Here is a 20,708-nt window from a genome sequence, read left to right on the forward strand (position 1 = left end):
GCAAAAGTCAGATTTTTATCTGATTTATAAAACCGTACGTACGCCAGAACCTGCGCATAGTTCCCTTAATAAATCCCGTCTAGCGGAAGATTGTGAGTACATGCACGTGATTCATTCCCCACCTCGTCTCCTCCCCAAAATAACCATATATGGAGTGTACAACACCTGTTTTTACTATTCATATCCTCATCTGCATACAATTGCCATATGCATTTCACCATCCAGACACGTGATTACTGCATTTAATGGTACGAGAAACTGTATTATAAGAAATAAGACTGTAAATGCCACATGTAAGGTTAGATGCTGCACTGTGAAGAAACATCATTTATTAAGATATGAACTTATTTTCAAAGAATATATCTTGAATATCCCTTGGCAAAATGTATTTATCTTTGCAGACATAAATCTAACCTAAGCAATTTTGCTTCTCAGAAAACGTTTTAAATCATTTTAAGGGTGTTTTTATTGACAAGTTACATATTTAGTACTGGAAACAAAATGAAAATTATAAAAATTCTTTGTGTAACATTGTCTGATATCATCGCATTACTAAGATTTTATATTTGACTGGTATTTTATATTCAAAAAACAGCTGAACGGCAAATGTACTTTTCATAATGTTTTTATTAGACTAGATCGGGGTTTCATTACGATGAGGGTCGGGATGAAGTGGAGCAGGCAGCACATTTGATGCGTATTTTATGTGCATTGCTGTACCTGTTTGCAGCTGTACAATACTGTTTCTGATGAGACATGTCTCTCCAATGGTCCGTTCGACTACTGAATGTGGCCAGCAGTACCTGTCTCATAGCTACTGTCCATTTTACCGAGCCATTTAACGTCAGTCAGAGTCAAGTGCGCATCGCATAACAGATAATCTTTATTCTAATGCTGTACTTATCTCAGTACATGATTGTAATAGAACAGAAAATATGTCAAATTAAGAAATCTTCGCTGTCATTTTTAGTTAAGCCTACTCTGTATGTTCCTTCTCTATGTTGACACGGGAAATTTATCCAAACGCAGCGCATCCCAAACCAATATTTCCCTTTTACAGCTTATATTTGAATGCCATTTCAAATAGTTATAAAAAAATAATATAGGTGACTATTGGCTTGATAATGATTACTTCTGTTTCAAGTGATTTACTACATTTTTATTCTAAATGTAAATTAAATGAAAGTTTATAATCAGTCTGTTCAGTTCATTATTTGTCCAGCTTGAGTTGCCAATTCACACACACCAGTTAAAGAGTGCGTACGCACAGTCAAGAGTGTCCGGATGGTGCGCAAATATTTACGGCAAGTTTATTTTTTATAAATCCCGATATGTTCGTGGGAAATTGCTTACATTTCAATGCCCATTTTGTGCGTACGCAACGTTTATACATCAGGCCCCAGGTGTAAACAGCAATGTGTCTCACCTGACCACATGTGATTGGATCACCCGAGACATATTATATAATACCAGGTGTAAACGGGGCCAAAGAAAATGCAGCAAATAAACAGCTGTTGCCTTTTGTACCACAAAGAAATTTTAGTAATTTCAGCCACCTCCTGTTTTTCGCTACCCCGTATTAGCTTCATCACAGAAGTAAACACCATGTCCTATACAAACATGATGCGATAAAACTCATGAAAAGTTATCGCTTCCTTGTTAATCCGAGTTTTTGTCCTAATCTTCTGCAACTGCGACAAGAGATGGACATTTTGTTTATTGCTTGATTTAAATTTTTGCAGAGACATGCTGAGTAGCCCTGCCCATTGTGAAATCTCATTGGTCCCAAATTTAGCTTCTCATTACTATACATTAAACACCAAATGTCTTCTGATTGGCTCTGATTTGTTTCTTCGCCTCCAGCCGTTTTGCCTTCAGTGTGGACAGGCAAAATGGCTTGACGCTGGAATCTTATCACATTGCGTCTTATATGAAATATTTGCATGAAGCACAGGAATAGTAGATCAGATCTGATTTGTGAAGACTCCAGCCAAATGTGAATGGAATGTGCATACTCAAATCGATTAGCTTTTCGATAGATCAAAACGCATGAAGTGACTAAGTCAATTTAGGCCTGCGGTTTCCATAAAATGCATGCATGTGGTGTGCTCACGCTAACACACGCTCGATATGTCAAGTTCTCGGATTCCAGGCATCTCTAATTGCAGAGGTTTAAATAGAGACACAGCCAGCTAATCCAATTTTGCGTCTCTGAACATGGGAAAGAAGAGGAGAAGGAAACGTATGGCAGCAACGGAAAAGAGAAAAAGAATAACAGAGAGGAGAGATGAAAGAGAGGAGAAGAGGGGAATGCTCAGATCACCAATTTGAGAGCACAGAGGGGGAGAGACTGATAAAAAAAACTGTTGTGATAAAGATGGGTATATGATGAAATGAGATTCATGGAGCTTTGAAAGTGAGAGAGGGAGGGAGGGAGAGAGAGAGAGAGAGAGAGAGAGAGAGAAAGGATGAGTGGGTGGGAGACAGGAGCAAGAAGTGAGGGAGAGATGTAGGGAGAGAGAAAGAGAGAGACAATGAAGTCCCATAACAAGAGAGCAGAGAGGCAAAGATGAAGACAAGAGTTGAGGTGTGGGGGAAAGTCGAAGGTAAAGCAGGAGATCAGAGAGAAAGGAGGGAGGTGGGAGGTGTGGCATCGTAAAGGAAGAGAGAGAGAGAGAGAGAGAGAGAGAGAGAGAGAGAGAGAGTAGCGTTCTTGTATTTTGAGGATATTTTGAAGCAAATGGGATACTTAGGCCTCTGTTGAAAGGATCTGCACTCTCTCTCTCTCTCTCTCTCTCTCTCTATTTCATTCTGACTCTTTCTATCCCATATTGAGGCTAATGTATCTCATACGATCTCCCTCTCTCCCTGTGTCTTCCCATTCTTTCCTTGCTCGTTCTCTCCATGGGCTTTCTCTCAACACACATATACACAAAGATAATACTCATGGATTCGTAAGCAGGGTTGTCCCAGATAAGATATTTCTGGAATTTATGTTTTCCTCTTGAATACGTCACACAAAAAATATACCGATGCTGCAGGAAAATGACACAAGAAAATCTGAATATTCCCTTTTAACAACATCTGATTTTATGCTTATGACTTTAGCATTTGTGTATTATTTATTGTGTAGTATTTTAACATAAGTTTATCATGAGGCCAGTCTGGTCTCATGGAGTCAAATTACTATACCTACATTTTTGTCAAATGATTTTTTCGTGGCACATCAGGCTAATAACTTCTGTGTCCCAAATGGCACACTTAATTTGGATCTTCCACACTTGTGATGTTTGTCACGTTTTTCCGTGAAGTCCACAAGAATGTAATAGGGTGTCCCAATTATCATTTTAGGTACTTTAGGACAGAATCCATCTACACAGAGATGTGTGAAACAACATGTACCAAAGAGGGAGAAAACATTGAGTCTAATATTAGGCTTGCACTGTCTACTGTATATTTGTGTGTGAGAGAGAGAGATACTGTGGTAATACTAGGATAATTGAACTTGTTTACATTTCCACTGGGAAATCAGTAGTCTCAGTATTCAAGAGAGAGAGTCATCACCTACGTGTTCATAAATGTGTTGTTAAATTCACAAGAGTGTTGTCAGTATGCACTTGTGTGTGTTGGTGTGTGAGCATGTTCATGCATGATTGCACATAGGTCTGTCTAAGCAGATGATGTCGCAGTTTTGTTTGTGTGTTTGTGTATGTGTGTGTGTGTGTGTGTGTGATTCATGAACAGCTGTGCACATTTTATTGTGTGTTTGTGTGTTTATAAAGAGGTGTGTTTGTCTAAGAGAGGTGTTTATGTATGTGTGCAAAGATGTGTGTGTGTTGCTGTAATGCGTTTGTAACCCGAGATTCAGGTGGTGATGCAGGCGGGCTTGCAAATACGTGAGTAGAATTTGTTTCCGTGGCAACAGGCATGAGTGAGTCAGTGCTGGTGAGCTTCTATTAGACAGAGAGAGAGAGAGAGATGAGGCAGTTTCCATAGCGACTCAGCATCACAGCTGCCTGTGTGTGTTTGAGTGAGTGTGTGTAATTTTGTGTGTCCGTGAAAGGACCTTGGTCTGTGTAACTTTTATTTTATTCTCTTTTGTGTGCTATTTCCTTTTCACTTGTCGATCTCTTCCTCCCTCTCTTTCTCTCTCTCTCTCGCTCTCTCTCTCTCTCTCTCTCTCTCTCTCTCTTTATCTGTCTCACTGTCCTTTTCATGATTTCCCCATCTCGTACCCCCCCCCACCCCCTCCCCATTCTCTCTTGGGGTAAACAGATGTCGTGGTAGTTATTTATGTTTCTGCATGGTCTGGTTTTCATATGAATTATCTTCTGAGGTTGCACACCACAGAAGCACTGGCTAACTGGATATCTCCGACTGCCCTCACACACTCACATGCCCAAATACATTCATCCACACACTCTCTCAAGCGTGTCCAAAAACATATGTATATATATACACAAGCTTGTGCAAGCAAAACACATGCCCATACAAACTGCAGAGCAAGAAAGCAAAAAGGGACAAACTGTACCAACAAACCTAATGGATAGATGTGAATCTAAAAGAGACAGAATACACAAAACTGGGGGATTGGGAGGGGGGTAGTTAAAGGGGGTCGAAGGACAGAGGATCTACCAATGAAGCACACAAGGGATTTTAAAAAGGTACGGAGGTTACCAGTACTTCATTTAGAGAGGGGACCCAAAAAGTGAGACTTTAAAATAGTTGACAGAGAAACTGCATGTCAGCTATGCAGCTCTGTCAAAGCCAGGCCGACCGAGAGAGAGAGAGAGAGAGAGAGAGAGAGAGAGAGAGAGAGAGAGAGAGAGAACATGAACACTGACTGTATTAACAGATATAGAGATACATCACAATATCAGAGAGTTTTTAAAGGATAAACAGACAGACCATGCCAGCAGAGTGCAGAAATGATGAGCCAATCCAGAAAGACCATGCCAATTGATTTCAGAGAGTCAGCAGAGTTTCAAAGATGGAAACTCTGGCAGCATTCAGAATAGCATACTAATATGCTAGTATTTCTGTAGTGTATACTGTGCACAGTGTGCAAATGTTCTGTATGCACAGTTTACTACCTAGATGATGTATTGCTTTTGCCAAAATGTGCAGTTCTGCGTGGAAACTGTATTCTGCAATGCACTTCTCCTTCAATTTAAAGAGTGAACCAGAAAAGATATCAACAAAAATTTTAAACATCTCTTTCTTGACTCATTATTTGATATGACCACCAAAAGTTAAGGAGTTTTTTCACAAAACTGGATTGAATGCAACAGAGTGATGATGTCATGTACAATTTTTTTTAAATGTCTATTATAACATACTGTTTCACACAAAAAGAAAAAAAAACAGTAAGTAGTGTGCAGTATATACGGTGAAGCATAAAGCAGTACTCCGTATTCCGTTCTGAACATACAGTAGTGTGGCCACATTAACACTGATAGATTTTCGTTTGAAAACACATTGATTTTGCTACATTTACGCCTCTCACTCACACTGGACTGGCGTTTTCCTCCACCAAAAGCAGAGACTTTCGAAAACACTCTTTGTAACCACACACTTCGGAAAATGATGACGTTAGGAAACTGAAAACAGAGTTTTCAAACTTAAATGGATTAGTGTGGACGTGGCCTAAAGAATGCATACTTGGATTGAGACATCAACACGGTAAATATATAGATAGGTAAAAAAGTATTTTACCTTATTCATCACAGATAACTGTTCATTCCTTCTTACAGTTTTAATTGTATCTCTATAATGTTACATTGTATATAATGGGGAAGGTAAACTATGACATACATTGTAAAAAAAAAAAATTAGAATTTTAAAATGTAAAAATGCTACAGGAAAAAAGCTTTATTGGTAACCTTAGCATATACAGTGAAAAAATTATATTATACTTAACAAGACAATATTGTGAAAACCAATAACTGGGAATTCCTAGAAGTCCCTGCATGACCATCTCATTTTATTGTATTTTATTGAAATATTTCTGTTCTATAAACATTGTATCATGTACTGTAAAGTTTGGTAAAGTTCTGCAAAAACACAGCTGCCAGTTTTTTTACTGGAAATTAAAAAAATAAAATAAAATTAGAGTGAAGAAAAGAACACAACCTGCATTAGCTTTTATATGAAGCTTTCATCATTTAATTAACTACTGTAAGCAGATCACAGATCATTGCTATTTATTTAGCATTGAAGCTGAAGCATTAATTATGAAGCATTGTATATTATGTTAAACCTCTCTGTGCGTTTGGTTTGATTGTATGTTTTCTGTGCATGTCTATGCTTTACGCAGATATTAGAGATCGTCGGAAGAAGCCTGTGATGTTGTTTATCCATGGTGGCTCATACATGGAGGGAACTGGAAATATGTTTGATGCGAGCGTTCTTGCTGCTTATGGAAATGTGATTGTCGTCACAATGAACTACAGATTAGGCGTTCTGGGTAAGTGTAACATCTTATTTATGTCTCCTTTCTAAACCTTCTTAATACACCCAGCTGAAAAAAGAAAATAAAAAAAATCTAATTAAAAGTCATTATTTATGGTCCAACTCCAAAAATGACCAATGAGCACCAAAAAGTAATCTATACAACTAAGACACAGGGTTGCGTTATCCGAAAATTCTCTGTCGTGTACAAATTTTTTTAAACATTGACGGATAATTCCAAATGCTGTCTGTCATTTTGATAGATAAAAAAAGAAACAAGAAACTACACTCACTGAGCACTTTATTAGGAACACTATGGTCCTAATAAAATGCCCATCATGGTCTTCTGCTGTTGTAGCCCATCTGCCTCAAGGTTCGATGTGTTGTGCATTCTGAGATGCTATTCTGCTCACTACAATTGTACAGAGTGGTTATCTGAGTTTCCGTAGCCTTTCTGTCAGCTCGAACCAGTCTGGCCATTCTCTGTTGACCTCTCTCATCAATAAGGCATTTCCTTGATGCAGCGCATCATTTTTGCCAATTATACTTGCATTTAATCTAAGCACAAACATGATGTTTAGAGCAGAATTGTCAGTTATTTCAATGGAGCACCAATATAAACTGAATTTCAGATGTGTGTGCTTCTCATCCGTGTCACTGCATGTTGAGATCAGACACACTGAAGAAGATCCACACTTGTGCATGTACAGTATGTACAGTATACATTTTTTTCACATTTTTCAGTCGAACAGTTATTTCCTTTAAAAGCTGCATGCAACCAGCTAAGTTTACAAATCTTGTTTTAGCACATCGGTTGATTGACAGGTTGAACTTTCACCCTAGAACTTCTTGGTTTCACCACACTTGCTTGGTGTGTCAAAAAGATCTAGCATATATCCACTGTCATGTATATACAATTATAACATTTTAAAGGATGCTACGCCCCTGAATATAGCCCTAGTACTTTTGAAATAAAAACAAGTATGACGGATAAAAATAGACCATGATGGAAATTTTACAAATCAGTCCATCAGAGTGACGGATAAAGATTTTTTCTAGCACAACCTCTGCTTAGATGCTATATTCCAAATCTTCTGAAGCCATATGGTAGCTTTGCGTATTGTGTTGAAGCAGACCTAAAATTAAATAATTATTTGCTGAAAACCTGAAATGTCATAAATTGGTGCATCAAGATGTGTCGAACCAGATTGGACGTCAATGATGATCAGTCACAAGACACCTTAATGACCTTCCTTAATGTCAAACATGCAGATATTTTACTTTATTTTAGATTTGCCACTTATGCTCTTCATTCAATGAACAGTGTGGTAAATCAAAACAAATTCATTTGATGCTGTATTATACTGAAATACACAGAAAATTGGCAACTCTGTTTTTTTGTTTTTTAAGGGAGAATGTTTGTCTGGGAACCTGAGGAACTGAGGACATTGAAAAGTTTGTAGTAAAAAGAAAGAAAGAAAGAAAGAAAGAAAGAAAGTAAAAAGTTGTAGCTGCTGTATGATCGATTAGAACCTAGTCAAGTCAAGCTATTTTTTATTTGTATAGTGCTTTTCACAACACACATCGTTTCAAAGCAGCTTTACAGAAAATAATGCATTAACAAAAAATGAAACTGTAATATCTATTAAGTCTTAAATTGAAATTTATAATCTATTATGTGAATTATATGAAGCCATCAGTGAGATTTTAAAGGAATATTGATCTACTCATTTTTGAGTTGTTGAGTATTTTAGGGTCATTAGTGTCTAGATGTGGTGTTCTGCTCTACTTCAACTTAACACATTAGAAAATGACCTCATCTAGGTGAGAGAAATTACAATAATTCAATAAGGAAGACAAAATAGCTGAAACTCTAGAAGCAAAGTTCTGCTCTACATCAATCTAAAGATATTGAAAAGTTATTTTACAGAGGATATAAGAATCACATTAACACAATCTGGAAGAAGTAAAAGCCTATATCCCGCTTTCAGTGCCATTAAACTCAAAAAAAAAAAAAAAAAAAAGGCCCAATTATGGCTACATTTCCAAGCTGTTAGTAATGACATTACAGCACACTTAAGTGACACTTTAGTTTCAAGCTTGGTTTAGGTGTTATGCAAAGGGTTCATATAGAAGGTTTACGCATGGTGTGAGAGAGCTGGGTTTGGGGCATTTCTACACAGAAATGGGTTTACACAACATCCCGTGCTCATGTCAAGACCATTTCCTCTTTCCGTGCACGCATGATTAATGCAAAAGGTCAGGGTTAGTTTACCTTTAAGAGTGACAGATTGAATATAAATCTGATTGGAGAAAGAAAGTAAATAAACCATTCTCGTGGTAAATGAGAAGATCTGAGTGGATCAGTCAAAGTTGTAATTTGGCTAGTTTTGGTCTGTTTGTGTTCTCAAGTGTGTTTAATTTATACACTGATCAAAAGGCTCCTTTTTAGCTGTTCTCTTATCGGCTTGGTTGTGAATAGAAAAGAGACACACAACATTTAGATCATTTGTGTGCTATGACTAAAGCAGAGCATTACATAAGCTGTGTTCGACATACAGTAGCATACTACCATAGTATAAATATTACAGTAGTATTTTTTTAATATTTCCAGTGTGTTTTTCCAGTTTGACGGGTGAACTGGATGCAATATCAACTGTAATTTTCTAACATCATTCAGCCAGAAAGGGTGATGATGTTTAGTTTAAAAACCCTTTATTTTGTCACATGACAGTGTTGTAGCTGTATTCCTCATCAGTGGTGGTTAGAATGTTGGGCTGTCTAGCCATTTATGTTTGACTTCCTCCATAGTGCTTTAAGGTAAACAAAAAAAAAACAGCAAACTCAGTAGAATTCAAATGGGTCACTTAAGTTTTGTGGTCTGTGGTGTGATTTTGAGTACCGCGAGTGATCTTGCTCTACGCTCTCCTGTCTCTGGAGCACGAATATCGGGAAGCTGGATGGACTCACAATCACTTGTGTACTCCAGAGACAGCACGTGAAACACAGATGCACATGTCAGATGAAAAGCATATTTACGCCAGATGAATGTAATTGAATTTGCTGGATTTCATTACAATTTGCAATGCCAGAAAAACCCTGTCCATCTCTCTTCAATTCTCTCAGTCTGACATGAAGCCCTGCCCACAGATAGACATGAACACACCACACACATGGATGTTTACATATCTCGATATACACAATATAGCAAAATCTCTGTTGATTGCCACTTTATATTGTCGCCACAATATATATGCCATATTGCCCAGCTCTAACTGGATGGCACTGGCTGAATAAAACATGCAACATAATGAGATAATGTGACAAGACTATAGCATACTACTGTTTGATTAATTAATAGTGGTAAGCAGTATAAAGTGTATACTGCAATGTATTTATTTAATACTAAGCTAGTATTCCATTCTGAACATACAATAGCACACATTTGGATTGGAATACTAGCCTACTGTTTACTACAAACTGTATAGTATACACTGAATATTACATAAAAAATAAAAATGTGAAACATTACATAATTGATAAACTTTTCAAATACTTAGTAACCTACGTTGCTGTAACATGACCTTACTACACCGCATGTTTAATTCAGTGAGTGGCATTGGAAATAACAATTATTTAGCAGTACATACTGCATACTGTACATGTTGTATAAAATGTGCACTTAAGAAACATTCATAAATACAAAAAACACACATATATATGCATTCGGAACCTGGAGAGAAATGATGCAAAAAGGATCATTAACACGGATGAGCAAGTTTGATACACGGATGAATAATAGTAACCCTTTAGTGCATTACCTGTCTCTCACTTTCTCTCTATTCTGCTTTAAAAGAGGTTTTTCTACAGCGGTGCATGTGTGTCTGCCATTCCGGCCACATTGGATAATTGGATTGGATGAAGCATTTTCAAACAGGCAACAAAATGCACAAAGGAAGAAAAAAATAAAAATAAATAAATAAATAAAAGCAGTGTTCTGCATCATAAAAGCAGGTTTAGCACAAAACTGGACCCTTTATCCTGCACCCATGCTCTCTCTCTCTCTCTCTCTCTCTCTCTCTCTCTCTCTCTCTCTCTCTCTCTCTCTCTCACACACACACACACACACACACACACCAGCCTGACAGAACTGTGAGCTACATGCCTCTGCACCTTTAAACAAAGAAAAAGAGGATGTAGAGAGATAAAAGGGAGAATGACCAGAGAAAAGGGGAAGAGGTGGAGGGAGAGACAGAACGAGTGAAAGAGACAGAAGGGAGATATGTGAACAAGCTAAAAATAACCATCAGAAGTGCCTTTTTAAATCTGCAGTGAAGCAGAGAACTCATTCAAACCTATGATAATGCAGTATGCACACCTCATTTGTTTTTGAGTCCTGACCCATGCAGGATTCCATTCTGTGTCCTTCATTCTCGTGTCTGTTTCCGAAGCTAGTTGGCAATACAGATGTGTAGGTAGAATCTGAAATTCTTAACACACTCTGACTCCATTTAGAATAGCATACTACCATACAACTCTCACCATTGCTGCAGTATATATTATGTATTCTGTACACAGTATGTGAATATTCTGTTTGCATAGAATACTCAGATGACCTACTACATTTGCCCAAATGTGCAGTATACAGAGCTTACAGAGAGCAATCCTGTATCTCAAAATGCAGTGTGCTTGACTTGACCTTACATTTCTAGCGTGATGAATGAACAGGAAGTAAAATCAGCTGCGATTTTAAACTTAAAGGGATAGTTCACCCAAAAATAAAGATTCTCTCATCATTTATTCACCCTCATGCCATCCCAGATGTGTATGACTTTCTTTCTTCTGCTGAACACAAACAAAGATTTTTAGAAGAATATCTCAGCTCTGTAGGTCCATACAATGCAATTGAATGGTGGCCAGAACTTTGAAGGTCCAAAAAGCATATAGAGGTAGCATAAAAGTAATCCATATGACTCCAGGGTTTAAATCCATGTCTTCAGAAGTGATAGGTGTGGGTGAAAAACAGATCAATATTTAAGTCATTTTTTACTGTAAGTTCTCCTCCCTGCCCATTAGTTGGCGAAATGCACAAAGAATGTGAATCACCAAAAAACAAAACAAATTTAACACTAAATAAATATTTCATTAAATACATGCTTGTCTCTCTCACTATCACTTGTGTGCGATTAATTATCAGGTGCCAGTGGTGGATCAAACAATAATTTGTGGACCTCCTGTTTAATATACTTGTTCTAAACCCTCACAGAAACCTGTTAATATCATAGATTTAAAGCAAAACTTTATTCGGCCTAATTATGAGCCTTTTTAACAAGTGAGGACCTCTAAAAATGTCACAAGTCAGTTTTCATCATTGTGGCAGACACGGCTCTTGTTCATTGGAAAGGAGGAAGCGGGAACCGGGTTATCAAACTAAAAGACTTTATTAAACAAAATACAACATAAAACTGCCACGTGGTCCAGTTCCGAAGGAGGACGCGTGTTTAAGCTTGTTTGGACATATTTCAGTTTCACTCTTCTCCAAAACATGAACCAGCAACTTTTGAGTGAGCACATTTGACCGCGTCTTATTCAATCAGATTTATTTATACAAATTGTTTAGCTGCTGGGTACAATCAAAACTACAGACTTAAAAAAATAAAAATAAAACAAAAACAAGCTGTTACAGAAGTCTTGTCGGCTCATATGCAAAACGATGATGAAAACCATTTAAAGAAAATACATTGGAAAATTAGCATTTATTCTCCATTCTTTTCTTTAGTGCTCGTAAAAAGATTATGTGAATTGTCATTGAACTTGCCTATGCATATATCCTGACAGTGTTTGGTTCTACATCATTCTCAATCATGAAAATCATCAAATCAGTTTGTTCACTGTTTCTAATGATTATTATCTGCACAAGTATCTGGCTCCTGTGTGCATTAAATTTCCAAATTAATGTGTGCAGTATAAGGAAGGCAAATTTTGCCCTCATTGAATGGGAGGATAATAAACATTTTAAATAGGAAAAACAGACATAATGCTCTTTTTCAGTTTTAGGCTACATTTATTTTGTGTAAAAAGACAGTTCTATATTAGTACTGCCTGTCACTGTACAAGAACTGTAATACTGTAAAATTAACAAAAATATCCCAGAAATTCAAAATATGGGGACAAAAAATGCCCATGCAATGAGTTCCCATGTTTTATTAAAAATATCTGATATAGTTACAATTACATTCATTGCGATCATCTTTTGACTTTTCACTAAACATTCTTTTTTTTCACGCCTTCCAGTTCATCACACCATCGCACGCAAATTCGGGCTGTACGCTTCTAACAATCCACATCAGTTCGGTATTGTACTCCCGCGTTAAATTCCGTAATCGTTCGGCCCTCTTGATCAAAATAAACTGTCCTAGTGGGTAACAATCTCGCTCACTGTGCTGTACTGTACTTCCCTGCCATGTGCTGCTGTTTATCTGTCTGAAAAGCCTCACCTGCTAGAGGCCAAAAGTGCACAAGGGATGGATGTTATATAAAGAAGGTATGAAAAATCACAAAACATAATGTAACCAAATGCTACAATTGACTTAATAATGATATCTCAATATGTTAAATAACCATAATGTTAATTAAGACTTTATTATTACAACTGTAATATAATAATACATATACAGAACAACCACTTTTAATATTTGAATCAATCATATCTCTCACTAAACACTGTGTGAAATTTTTATTTTTGCCTTATTTTATTCAGTTGGCATGTAGGAGTTGATAACAGTTTGCTTAATAATCTCATTCCATCTGGATAATTGCTGCAATATCATAGAGGATAAATTTCCTCCTCTATGATATTGCATTATATTAGTTTTGTACAGTATGTTAACTTAATAGCCAAAATACATGGACATATGTGAATGAGAATAAACCTGAAATAGGAATGTGTTTCAGTCACAATGCACATTATGTAGTTTAGAGATGATTTAGAAACATTTATAATGTTGCAAATGGCTATTTCTATTTATATAAATGTTGTATTCTTAAAATTGTCTGTTTGTCCAAGAATCTTCTTGCAGCAATGCAGGTCTTTGGCATTTAGAAGCTGCTAGTTTAAGACCTGTGAGGAGTCTGTTTCTCAAACTAGAGACTTGTCTTTTTGTTGTGCATCTGGCCATCCACTTCCCTCTCTATCCTGGTGAGAGATTCTTTTTTCAAAACAGTAATGCATGGAATAGCCTTCATCTCTCTAAGACAATAGACTTTAGGAGAAAATAGAATTTCAGGAGAAATGTGTTTCTTTTTGCCTATTTTTAAAACCAAAATTTGACTTGACAGGTTAAAGCAACTTGTAAGAACTCAACACCTCAGCAAATGGGGAAAAACCCCACTGTATTGTGATTTCTGCATGGTAGCACAACCATTTTCAATTGTTCTAATAATAAGAAGTACCAAATTAGCACTTTAGAATGCTTTTGTAAGGAATAGGTGACACAGTATATGTTTGCCATCATGGGTAAAGAACAAATGGAATAAATGCCACTTAAAACAATTATTTCAAACTGTAATTATAATTTGCAATTAATGATTTTGGCAGTATTTTTGATCAATTTAAAGCATCCTTGGTGAAAGAAAGCATCAATTTCTTTCAAGAACAAAAATGTCTTTGTGTTCTAAAAATGGAAGCGTACAGTATATACTATATATAATATAATTTTCATAAAGTAACTTGTAACGTAATTACTTGAGTCGTTTTTTGGCAAACTACTTATTTGCTCTTACTTGAGTCATAATATTTCTCAGTACTAGTTGTTCTCAAGTGAATTATTTTTCAGTAGCAGTACTTTTACTTAAGTAAAAAAAATCTGTACTCTTTCCATCACTGGCACTGCACTGCAGCAATCTAGCTGTGTTAGTGCTCACGTTGTGATTTTCCTGCTATGTGAATATGTACGTTTTCTCTGCATCTGAACCACGCTCACCTTCCATCTCTGCCTCCGCCCAGCTGCCCATCAGAGCCACTGATTTGTGCACCACAGCCATCTGCTCTGACTAATTAACTAATTAATGAATAATTGAAGAATGCGCTGTCGATGGACCTTGCAGGTTAGCACAGTTTTCTTACCATTGCCTAACCTTGTTTCCCTGTACGTATCACCCTCTCTCCATGCTCTACGCTCTCTTTTCCAGCATCTTCCAACCTTCCATCAAATCTGCCCTATTTGAAGAAACAGATTACCCTCATTAGGTTCTTAATTTCACTTCAGTTTTTATTTCAGCCGTTTACACTTTCCGCCGTTCAGTACTAGCCAATGTGGACTCCCTGAATTATGATTCACGCACTGCCGCACACTTTTCAAGGATGTTTGCTTTGAGCTTTTATGTTTCCAAAACACGCTTTTCACATTTTGATGTGTAAGCTTATCACGTGATTATAAATTCTGAAACAATGAATGTTTACAGTGTTGGTATCTGAGAAGTGGAAGAGGAGATTGTAAACGTCACCTCAGATCTCTGAATGAGAAGGGTCAGCGTTACAAGAGGGCAAATTTTAATGTTTTTATACCTGCTGCAGGTGAGCAGTGCCGAGATTTAATATATTTAGCTTGATTGTGTATTTCCACTTTACAGTTAGTGATTATAAATACAAAAAAGTGGGCCATTGATGCTGTTATTTGATGGAAATTAAGCTTAAATTTGCATTCAAACACAGGAGATCCGCGTGGCTAATATTTTCAAAAGCTATGCAGCCTCATTGGTTTTAGCTAATTGCTGAATCGCTAGGTTCTATTTGACATACAAATGACCTGCCTTCCCCATCACTTGTCTTTAGTAGCTAAACATGCTCTGGTAAAACAAGCAGTTTGATTTCTGTAGTCTTTTGTAAGGTTAGTACATTTTCAGATTTTTACATACCAAATGCAACAGGCAAGCAATGTAGAGATTTAGCGTGTTTAGCTTGAATGTTTATTTCAGTTTTAGAGTAAGTGATTGTAAAGACTAAACAAGTGGGCCATTGATGGCATTATCTGACAAAACATTAACTTAAATTTACTTTTAAACATGCCAGATCTGAGAGGCTAATATTTTTTAAAAGCTAAGCTGCCACATTAGGTTTTAGCTAATTGCTATATGAGACATTGCTTATATCTGTTTGGCATATAAATGCCCTCTTTTCCCCGTCAATCCTCTGGTAAAACAAGTGGTTTGTTTTCTGTAGTCTTTTTGGTGCAACAAATTTTCCTATTTTTATACCCACTGAAGATGAGCAGTTGTTGCTAGCAGCATGTTGCTAGCTACATGTTGGTGTCGTTAGCTACAGGAATTTAATTGCTTATTTCCATTTAGAGTACATGATTATAAAGAATAAACATGTGGACCATTAAAAGGACTACATGACTAAAAAGACAGCTAGCATTCAAACATGGCAGATCCAAGAGGCTAATATTTATGAAAGCCTCATTCGTTTAAGCTAATCGCTTAATCAGACATCACTAATGTCTGTTTGAGATAGAAACACTTACTCTTGCCCATTATTCTTCTTTCAGTAACAGCTTGTCCTCTGATAAAACAAGCAGTTAGTTTTCTATAGTCTTTTGTAAGGTGCAACCATGCAGCACAAGGAATATTGTTTTTATGTTTGTGGATTATTGATGTAGCCTAACAGCAGGGTCCCTGCGTAGCACAGCTTATTAGCTATTTTACTGTACCTCACCAACCACTTGTTTTAGATACTGATCTATTTCAGGGAGAGAAACTATCACTCTCTAATCTAAGGAACAGAAAAGATAAATGGGGCTCTGAAGTGCGAACAGCTAGCTGAAGGCTAGCTATGGCAAAATGACACAGTGCTATGTAGAGTAGGAGAAATGTGTTCAGTTTTTATTCAAAGTAACTTTTTCTTCCAAAAGCTGTATGTGATGAGGAGGAGGGTGGGGCTGAGCCGGTTCCCACCTCCTCCTTTTCCCAGGCTTCGGCACCAATGTAACACGATTAAGGTTGGGAAAGGAGGAGGCGGGAACCGGCTGAACAGTCAAAGTAATATTTAATAAGAACTTAAACAAAAAGACACACAGAACACAAATGCACACATGGCAGCTGCATGTGGCTCTCTCTCTCCCGAACTGCCGCGTTCCACTGCATTATCCCTCTCCTCGGCTGATTAGTCCAATTGGTGGCTGGGCGTGCGTAGTCACAGCCCGGCCCCGCCCTCCTCCTCCTCACACTTTACTATCCCCTTTCTTCAATTTAGATATTTTTTTAGATCTTCAATTTATTTATTCTCAATTCTTTGCTTTATAGCCTAACAGGTCCTTGCACAGTTGTCCTGTTTGCTGGATGTTGGAACTGTCTTGCTTCTGTTTTTCCTTTACCTCTGTCTCTCAACCTTTCTCTGTCTTCCTTTATTTCATGGCCACTAGGCATAACGATGTAAATGCAGCCACCTGCTATGCCCGTGGTATGAAATATCCACATCCCACTGTGAGCTTACTTTAGAGGAACCGAGCAGAGAAAAGCTGAGAAAGATGGTGTTCTCCTATGGACTATATCTAGATTATACATGATCATTATCTTCTATAATTCACTGAAGCATGGAAATATTGTTTAAATCTATTTTCAGATCTGTCGCTCATGAATAACACATTTATGTGGGCAATTACACTACTAGAGTTTGCTTTCTCTTGCTCTATCTGTCTCTCCTTCCCTCCCTCACTCACTCCCTCACTCACTCTCTCTCTCTCTCTTGCCCCCTTTTTCTCCCACTATGCATCTACCTCTTTTTTATTTTCATTATTGGATACATTACTTATGTTATCTATCTATCTATCTATCTATCTATCTATCTATCTGTCTATCTATCTATCTATCTATCTATCTGTCTGTCTGTCTGTCTGTCTGTCTACCCACCTACCTACCTAGCCATCCATCCATCCATCTATCTATCTTCCCCTGCATCGCCCTCTCACCTCTTTATCTCTCCTCCACTCTGGAATGCAACACTTTCTCTCTCCCCCTCTCTCTGCTGTTCGCTGGTGTGGTGCATATGCATGTGTCCAGCGCCAAACTGCTGCTCTCAGCATCAAAGTCTGCAGGAGATTCAACTCAGCACACAGCTCACAGAGCAACTTAGAGAGAGAGAATCAGAGCAGTGTACAGGGTTAGACATATGACTGATCATTTTCCTAAATTGTAATATGATAGTTCCTAGCACAAATGGACGCAACCCATTGTTTAAGATAATCACTGCATTTTTGCAACATTGTGTCTGTACGGTCGCAAAACACATCCCTCTGAAAAAGTGGCTGGTTGCCAGGCAACAGCAGCAAACAGCTCAACAGAAGAAGGTTAATATGAAGGCAGTCAAGCTCACAGACCCGCCTTTACAGCAACCAATTCCCAAACAATATTCTCCCATTGATCAGTTTCTTATCCAGTGGCTATTCTGTAATGGAATACTAGTGTACTGTGCACTGCTCAGTATATACTGTATACTGCCTAGAAAATATAGAATGGGAAATTTATGAATTATGCAATGATTAACATTTCAAACAGTAATAAGCTAAATTGATGCCACATGACCTCAATGCACTGCACGTTTAATTAAGCAAGTGTAGTTGAGTCATTAATTTCATTAATTAATATGGTTAAAATGGTTAATATGCAGTCCAATCAAATCACGAATCAAGAAAGAGTTAAAGGATTAGTTCACAGTGATGTCATATGATGGCAGTTTATAGTGACTACCTCTTCAAGCTTCAAAAGAATGCAAAAGTATAATTCAGACGTCTAATAAATTATTCCTTGAGACTCATGATTGTTATGAAAGTATATGATAAGGTTTGGTGAGAAACAAACTGAAATCAAATGTATTATATAGTGAAAATGTTCACTAATTGTTGATCTCTTGTGCAACATTTCAAGCGAAAACTCGTTTGTTTATCTATAAACAGGTCCTCCACAGTGATAGCGACAACAGAACACGACACAGCTGCATGAAAACAGAGAACAGAACTTTCTAAACATGTCTGAAGAGTTTGTAGTCGAAGAATTGATGCATTTCTATGCCCAGCCTTATTTTTTGGAAAGTTTTTGGACAAGTGCCAGTTCACTGTGGACGAAGTTGCCTGCCTGATGCCGAAAATAGAAAACAAGCAATCAATAGAATGTACCGTCACTTGTCACTGCTGGTTAACACAAAAACTCAAAAATACCTTTTATCACCTATCGTTTGCCATCAGTTTAGGACACGGTGTGACTGTGGCAGCCTGTAGCCTCCTCTATGTTTCTGTTTGATTTCCTAGAACTCCGTTCAAAAAAGTAAGGCTTTCATAACAATCATGAGTCTCTTGGAATAACTTATTAGACATCTGAATTATACTTTTGCATTCTTTTAAAGCTTGAAGAGGTGGTCACTATAAACTGCCATTGTATGACATCACTGAGCACAAAATTTTTTTCACAATTTCTCCCTTTGTGTTAAGAAAAAGAAAGAATGTCATGTAGGGTTATAACAACACATGAGTGAGTAAACAATGACTGAATTTTCATTTTTGGTTGAACTATGCCTTTAAGAATTGTGGTTTATATTACTTGAGATTCATTTGTCACACTGGAAGTGGAAGGTTACTTTTTTTTTTTGCACATTTTTGCAAATATAGTAGGTCATCTGGGTGTTCCATGCATATAGAAAAGGTGCATACTGTGCACAGCATACATATTGCATACAGTACAGCTCAAATAAATGAGTATTGTTCAAATATGCTATTCCAAACATTTTCAAAATTCACCCCTTTTAGGATTTAGACCTAATCTGGAACTTTTAAAAAAAGACCTCACGTCCATGCTTCCCCCACTAATTTGCACTTCAGTTGTATTTATGCTGCACTCAATGACTTTACTCTTCTTTAGAGACTTGTCTGCAGTGGCCTGATCTAGTAATCTGATGAATATGTAATTTATGTAGTTTTGTAGAGGTTGTCCTTGACTTGTGAGGCTAAGCTTACAGTACAATGTGCTTTAGCATGCATTCTTAGTTACCTGCCCTGGTAATGTCATTTAGGCAATACGCAGATTAATGTAGCTCAGTACATATTGTTTTTCCCCCTCATGTGCAACACAGTCAGGATGATTTTTTGGTTGGCAAAAATCATAGTGAATCTGACATTTTCGATTACGAAGTGGGCCACTTTTATATGTGGAAATAAATAAGATACATATTTTATTTTTATTTTTTTATATTAAATTTTTTTGCCAGCGTCGCTTTAGTATGCAGAATCAGGTCGGAATTTGTGCGATTTTTATTTCAATGACATGCGATTTTTATTCCAATAACAACATGTTTGATTTGCTGTGACTAATTTATGAATTGCACTATATGAAGTGAACATTTTTGCACAGAAAATTGCAAAATTTGTTTACAATGTATATTAAAGCACATTAGAAAGTCCCTTCATCTAAATATGCATACATCCCTACTATATAGTATGCCAAAAGCAGTATGTCAAATGAGTAGTATTTTCGAATCCTCAGTATTCATTAAATAGTAAGTGAGAAATTGTAAGTGACCTACTACATCTGGTGAGATTCTGAAGTGCGCAACCAATGGACACTTTACTATCCCATAATCCCACGAGAGATTCAAAACACTGAATAAAAAATAAATGGCAGATAACTGCGTGTCGGATGACTCTTTTCCACCGTAAGTGCTATATATACCAAGAAAGTTGTTACTTGTCGTTAAATTGTTGTTGTTTAACAAAACCAGAGTAAATAATTTTCACAATTGTTGTTACTACGTCATATATTCTGGTCACCTGACAATAGCCACGTTCCCATATGAAGTATATCCGGGATTGTATTCATACTACTCACCTGCATACTAATGAATGTACTTTATTAATGGCAGAGAAGTGCATTCTTCATCAAGTGCAGTGCATAATCTGACAGTATGTGAATTTGGATGCAGCTCATGTCTGTTAAAAAACAAAAATGTTTATGTAAAATCTGATTATTGATTTTCTGTAAAGCTGCTTTGAAATGATGTGTATTGTGAAAAGCACTATACTAATAAAAATTACTTGACTAATTGGCTGTTTTCATTACGTCATTTGCAAATGCTGACCAACCCTTCCTGAGTCCTTACAGAGAGTGTCTGACTCAAAATTAATTTTGCTAATGTTGCATTCTGTTTTAGCCCAGAAATGACCACAACAGTTTAGACTAATGATGCCTTCAGTCATGAAAACATGCTACTATAC

The 20,708-nt window shown here is 37.0% G+C and overlaps 1 protein-coding gene across 1 annotated transcript in view; it reads left to right on the forward strand.

Annotated features, from left to right (window-relative positions):
- LOC127433948 (neuroligin-2-like) overlaps positions 1-20,708 on the forward strand; it is a 117,210-nt gene that overhangs the window by 73,413 nt on the left and 23,089 nt on the right. Inside the window, exon 5 of the mRNA XM_051686336.1 lies at positions 6,317-6,466. Coding sequence (XP_051542296.1) covers positions 6,317-6,466 — 150 coding nt within the window. The remainder of the gene's footprint in view (positions 1-6,316; positions 6,467-20,708) is intronic.

This window comes from Myxocyprinus asiaticus, chromosome 43 (genome assembly GCF_019703515.2).
Source record: "Myxocyprinus asiaticus isolate MX2 ecotype Aquarium Trade chromosome 43, UBuf_Myxa_2, whole genome shotgun sequence".
Classification (NCBI taxonomy): domain Eukaryota; kingdom Metazoa; phylum Chordata; class Actinopteri; order Cypriniformes; family Catostomidae; genus Myxocyprinus; species Myxocyprinus asiaticus.